Below are 6,762 nucleotides of genomic sequence, written 5' to 3' on the forward strand. Positions count from 1 at the left end.
TGTTTATCTTACTTTTCAATTGCTTGGTAGTTAACAGTTGTTTACTATTGTTTTGCATTTATTTAACATTTGTTGATATCATGGAGTGGTGTCATGTTATTGTTTAACCGTACTGCTCTGTAAGTCTAGATATTTAAGCATATTTTTTCTTAATGATCCTTTTTGACCTCTTTAAATTATAATTTAAATTAAATAAACCCATGATTTTTAGCTCGCCTAGTCATTTTTTTGTTTGTTTCATTCATAGTCAATCAGTTCTTGTATTCAACCGTTGTGTTTATAGATATGCTTTATAATGAGGTACGTATACAGTTTTTAAAAACCATATGATATCGCCAGAAAACTTTGTGTTTCAAGGAAATGAAAAGATTCATCAAGCTGTGAGGCTCTCAAATGTTTTTATTTTCAAGGAGCGTTTCTAAGAATTCTTTGGATTCTATTTATATAAAATACTCAAAAAATATTTTAAATACAAACTTTTAATAATGAAATATTAGAGATGATAACCCGTAAAGAAGCTCCATTTGCCGTGTATAGTTTGCGATCCTCGGCCTGGGTAATGACGAACTTTGACAACATCTCCCTTGTGCAGATATATTACGGCATTCATCGATCCGCCAATATCTCCACCGCTTGGTGCATGCCCTTTCGATATTTCGCTGCTGTTTTGTACGATTTGAAGATGTAAAGCCTTATTTCCACTTTTTAGAAATGTACAGGCAAAGACGTATATTCCATTTAAGGGTGCAGTGAAATGACCAGTATGCTTGTTATATGCTTTTTATATGTTTTTATGTTGTTTGCTCTATGGTCGGGTGGTTGTCGCTTTGACATATTCACCGTTTCCTTTCTCAATTTTATTTACCAATATTGGTGATAACGTGGTCAAAAATAACAGTCTGTGTCGAACCAAGGGTTACATACGGCGTTGTCAATCTTGCGTGGAACGCAATTTTACTGGAAGGGATCGGGGAGCCTGCTGTTAAAACAAACAGTCTATAAACAATTGTATTTACCTCTATTGAATAATTTACTTATTTGGATCAAGTTTGAATCAGGTAAGGTATGTAATTTGTCATTAAATGAGCAACAAGACGAGTGTAAAATCTGCTTAAATCCTGTAGCAGCCCTTTTTCTAGTTGGGTTCTTGTTGCTCAATATAAAGTTGTCTTTGTTGTGTTTTGTATATACTAGTATTTGTTATATCCACATTTTCCTTTTTGTATACCATGTTTTTATATATTTCTATCTAATTGTTATACTATATTTCCAATAACGTTAGCTAAATTAAACGATAAATTCTGTTGAAAAACAAATGAATAAAATTCCAGAGAGAAAAAGTATTTGAAAAGCTGTAAGTCGTACAGTCTCTTATAGACAAATCTTTATATTGGTTTATCACTATAACAGTGTGTAAATTTGTATCTTTAAAAAATCTTCATGTTACAACTTACTGTCGCCAAGTAGTTTGTTGGTATTCTGCAGAATATCAATCGCTTCTAGTAATGCCGCCTTCGCTTTACCTAAAATATGGTTATTGTGAGTCCTAAAATGTCGCATTTAAAATTAAGACACACTACACGATAATGACAATGTTTCAGAGCTAGGAAAGACAAGTGTTGTAGCAGTTATAAATGTAATTATACAAATCATCGCAGTTAAAAAGCCCGATGTCCAATAGTTATCAAAAGTACCAGGATTATAATTTTATACGCCAGACGCGCGTTTCGTCTACATAAGACTCATCAGTGACGCTTGGATCGAAATAGTTAAAAAGCCAAATAAATACAAAGTTGAAGAGCATTGAGGTTCCAAAATTCCAAAAAGTTGTGCAAAATACGGCTAAGGTAATCTACTCCTGGGGTAAGAAACAATAAGTAAAAAAAAACAAAAAAAAAAAAAAAAACATTTGACTTGATGAATTACTTACATTACCAGTAATATTACTAAAAAAGCTTTGTTTTAGTACACGAACACGAACATTTGAAACACATAAAATATCGTGCGAATCAACAATACAAACACGCATAACGTTATACTGTGTAGTGACGGGAACCATGTTAATTACTTACCGATTGTTTGGCAGCAGTTCTTTTCACCGTGAACAAATGGAATAGTAATGAACAATATGCTGATAAATACATTTTTCATTTTACCCTTTCTAAGTATTTTTGTATAATCAAAGTTAAAGCTTAAACAAAATATGCAATGTTTTTATGTTGGTACCTTATAATATACACAATACCAGGAAGTCATTTGATATCGTAATGATCATATTGCGTGCCTAAAAAGCACTAAATGAAATACAATAGTGCACACCAGTTTGTTCGTTTATCAATCCATACAATTGTTGAACTTTCGCATGACATGCATTTCAGATTAAAGAAGAAACATTATTGATTCCAGCGGCAAACAAAACAGGCTATATAGTTTTAAAGAGAAACTATGAATAGTTCACTCCAAAGTTGGGTTATGCCTTTAATGCCCTATGATTGTTTTTTTCAAATATAAAAACTGTAAAATCACAAAAATACTTAACTCCAAGGAAAATACAAAAAGGAAAATCCCTAACAAATGATAAAATCAAAAGCTTAAACACATCATAAGAATGGATTACAACTATCATTTGCTCGTCACAAAAGCTGATTCAATCCACAATTTTTTTTCTTAAAATGTCCTGTACCAAGTCAGGAAAATGGTAGTTTTTATTTGATAGTTCGTTTCTGTATGTGTTGCATTGTCGTTTGTTTTTGTTACATTTCAGTTTTTCCGATTTTTTCGTTGTTTTCCTCTTATAGTTGAAGCGTTTCCCCCGGTTTTAGTCTGTAACTTAGATTTGTTTTCCCACAATCGATTTATGACCCTCGAACAGCGGTATACTACTGTTGCCTTTATTTGTAGACACAACATTTAAACAATGTTTTAGTCTTGTCTGTTTGAATTGACTACATAATCATTGTGAACTATGTTTCATATCGAAACAAAAGTAAAATCAGAAAAATTCTAAAATCAGAGAAAATCTAATCGGAAAGTCAATAATCACATGGCAAAATCAAATGACAGATCACATCAAAAACGAATGGGCAATAACTGTCATATTCCTGACTGGGTATAGGCATTTCAAATGTAGAAAATGGAGGATTAAACCTGGTTTTATAGCGCTAAACCTCTCACTTTGTTGACAGTCTCATTCATTAAATTCCGTTATATCTAAAATGATCGACCCATACTTTGCAATATTTGCTCAAAACATGTACAAAATATGCCCTGTCTTAGATTGTTATTAAACATCCCTGTCGTCTAGTCTGCTAAGTACTGAACTTGCCCTATGCTTATACAACAACTAAACGAAAACAAATATTGGCTTTTTACGCTTGACATATACAAAGTTGGTATAGATTTCGTAGGGATAAGTATAAATAACTATATTTTATAACCATGTCACTCTATGTTGTCAATAAAATGCCAATTATAATACGAATTCGCTTTCAGTTATATTTTTGTTCTTATTTTTTTTAAGAAGGCATTTAAATATTATAGTCAAATCAAAGACCACACGAAAACGGCTAAAAATAGTAAAATTATAATATAGGAAATGACTCCAAAATTCCTTGGAGTAAGTTCAGGTTCCCTCGTAAGAAGGAATTTACCATAACATGGATTCAGTCATATGAATCTACTTGGTGTCTTTTTTTTGTTGCGATATACTAGTACCCAGACACGTCCACTCTTATATATCTAGGTGTATCCATCTGATTAGTTGAGCCTTTTTCAACTGATTTTAACAGTTTGTTCTTATGTTTAACTGTAACACCACTGTCCAAGGTTAGGGGGTTGGAATCCCGCTAAATAAAGGCAACAGTAGTATACCGCTGTTCAAACATCGTAAATCTATAGACAAAAAACTAAATTAGGGTAACAAACAAAAACTGAGAGAAACGCATTAAATATAAGAGGAGAACAACGACACAACATTTAAATGTAACATACACAGAAACGGACTAAGCATTAGACAAAATTCGATGAGAATATCAAATATAACATCAAAACCAAATACATGAATTTGGGATAGAAAAGTACCGTGACACGTTTTATAGTAATGTGAATTCACACTCAAATATAAGAGAAAACAACGACACAACTGAAACACAACGTTAAAATGTTACACACACAGAAACGAACTATAATATAACAATGGCCATTTTCCTGACTTGGTACAGGACATTTTTAAAGTTAAAAATGGTGGGTTGATCCTGGTTTGTGGCATTCCAAACCTCGCACTTTAATGGCAATGTTGAATATAACATTGAAATGACAATATAATATTACAGGACTACAATACAAATAGTAGGAGAACGTATTAGAAAAAGAAACTCTCGATTAATAGATAACAAAAAAGCAGGTTTAAAATTCAATACTTCAAAAACGCGCCTCGCACCACAAGACTCACCAGTGACGTCCAGATATGTAAGATCGAAAGTGAAAAAAGTACAAAGTTGTACAGCACTGCAGATCAAAAGTTGAAAAAGGTTGTGTCAAATACGGCTTTGTGTTTATGCTTGGGATAAGAACATCCTTAATATTTAGAACAATTTATGCTATGCAAACAGTAAATTTTATCAAATGAATATAAAAGATATACATAATGAAACTGAAGTATTAACTAATTACAGAAAACAATTCCCGAATACATATTGCAAAGACCAACACAGAAAAATAGACACACCCGACTTAGTCCAGTCCTCAACGCAAAAATCATAAAAATGACGTCACATACGAATGCTAAAAAGGCACATGAATTTCTGAAACATCATAAAAATTACGTCACATTTGAAAAACTATATCTTAAAAGTGGGATAGAATTAAGATTGATTAAGGATTACAATAGAACTAAATACTGATTTTACATTTAAGCACAATGCACATTGCAATACTTATTAGTAGCTATTAACTATAATATATTGTATATATATATATATATATATAAACGCCTAAAAAAGTGTACACAACAACTCCAAATACAAAAAAAGGTAACTATAAATGTAATTATTTATAAATATTTCGGATAACAGATATCCTTCGTCAGTCAGATTCTGATGTGAAATGAATCATCTTTGAGTCTCGTTAGATTAAACTTTTACTAAATCTTGAATTATATACAATAAAAAAAGTCAAACCGAACATCAGTAAAGACGCTTGCACCATTCTAAAAAAATGTTAACATGACATAGGTTATATGGTTTATTACAACAGAGAGCTCATATATATGCTTTAAATACAAATAATAATGTGCGATTTGAACTAGCACAATTCTAAAACTGTATCGGGAACGACAATTATGATGGTATAACATGTATACGCATGATAACGTCTGTAAAATTACCAAATAGACAGCACTGAACGATCTAAATATTTGAAATTGAGAGTAAAGTAGTTACAACAGAGTCTGAATATTTAAACATCGTGAACAAACGGCCGTAAAAATGTAATAATATTTTTTTACTAAGTATAACTGGAAGAACGTGGCTAGGTACTTATACATCCCTCAAAAAATTAAGCAATTTAAATTGGTATCTTCAACAAATGTATTTAACAAATGAAAAAGGTTAAGAAAAAGAAACAGAGACTGTAATAATAAGTAATATAACCTGAATGTGAAGCACTACACGGTGTCGAACTACATCTTTTCATTTATCCCATTTGGTGCCAAAGTTATTAATTTTCGTATCCAAAATCTTTCCCGAGCGAGTCTATCCTCCTCAGACCAAGCAGAGTTGTGGTCAATGATTTAAATGGTCAGTCGATTGAGATCTGCCTTAGTGTGGCCAGGGGATCTCAAATGTCGACTGAGAGGGAGGTCTGGCTTGCATTGGTAGTCGCTACGATGGCCGTTCATTCGTTTGTGAAACGGCTGTTCTGACTCGCCAACATACTGTGTACCACATTTACACTGTAAGAGATACACAACATTTGAAGTCTTGCAGTTAACATTGCAAAATATGGTGTATTCTGTGCCAGTGGAGTGACTGTTAAAAGTCTGGGTATCCAGTATTTGTTTGCAAGTCAGACATCGTTTGTTTCCGCAACCCTTGCAAGATCCCATAGATGATAAGCCTGCTTGAGAGGATAAATCAGCTCTCACCAGCAAGTCTTTAAGGCTTTTGGGCCTACGGAATGCCAGTACAGGTGGTTCGGGAAAGATCTTGGATAGTTTTGAATGTTTTTCGATCTCTTTCCAATTTTCGCGGATAAGGTGAGATAAGTTGTCAAATTTTGGATGGTAATTCAACACAAAAGGCACCCTCTTGTTGACCTTTTTTTTCTTTATATTGTAAAAGCTCATCTCGGCTGATGTTGTTAGCACGAGAAAAACCTTTATCAATGTCTTTTCTTTTGTAGCCCCGATGTTTAAGGTTACCGCGAAGTTCTTGTAGACGTTTTTTTGCAATATCGTTGGTGGAGCAAATCCTTTTTATTCGTATGACCTGGCTGTAGGGAATGCTCTTGGTGCAGTGTTTGGGATGACAACTCAAAGGAGATAGATATTGATGTTTGTCTGTGGGCTTGCAATACAGATCTGTTAATATGTTTCCATCCCTCAATTGCGTTGTAGTGTCAAGAAATGTGATCTTAGAGTCAGAGATTTCATATGTGAATTTTATTGAGGGATGGGCATTGTTGGCATGATGAATGAACATATTTAGTTCTTGTTCAGTATTGTCCCACTTCATGTCAATATCGTCGATAAATCGAAACCAAGAG

The 6,762-nt window shown here is 33.1% G+C and overlaps 1 protein-coding gene across 1 annotated transcript; it reads right to left on the reverse strand.

Annotated features, from left to right (window-relative positions):
- Positions 1 to 493: 493 nt before the first annotated feature.
- LOC134717610 (heavy metal-binding protein HIP-like) lies at positions 494 to 1,560 on the reverse strand. The gene is made up of 3 exons (XM_063580105.1): positions 1,455 to 1,560; positions 865 to 979; positions 494 to 782 (listed from the first exon to the last, which is right to left on the reverse strand). The coding sequence occupies exons 1-3, from the start codon at positions 1,558 to 1,560 to the stop codon at positions 494 to 496; spliced, it is 510 nt and encodes a 169-aa protein (XP_063436175.1).
- Positions 1,561 to 6,762: the final 5,202 nt, after the last annotated feature.

This window comes from Mytilus trossulus, chromosome 5 (genome assembly GCF_036588685.1).
Source record: "Mytilus trossulus isolate FHL-02 chromosome 5, PNRI_Mtr1.1.1.hap1, whole genome shotgun sequence".
Classification (NCBI taxonomy): Eukaryota; Metazoa; Mollusca; class Bivalvia; order Mytilida; family Mytilidae; genus Mytilus; species Mytilus trossulus.

Bases quoted from the DNA above. Each gene is read 5' to 3' on its own strand.
- LOC134717610 (XM_063580105.1), bottom strand. From the start codon at position 1,560: ATGCGACATTTTAGGACTCACAATAACCATATTTTAGGTAAAGCGAAG. The intron at 980-1,454 runs GTAAGTTGTAAC...TTGTTTTAACAG, and splicing joins CAACAAACTACTTGGCGACA to CAGGCTCCCCGATCCCTTCC. The intron at 783-864 runs TAAATAAAATTG...TAAAAACATATA, and splicing joins CACGTTATCACCAATATTGG to AAAAGCATATAACAAGCATA.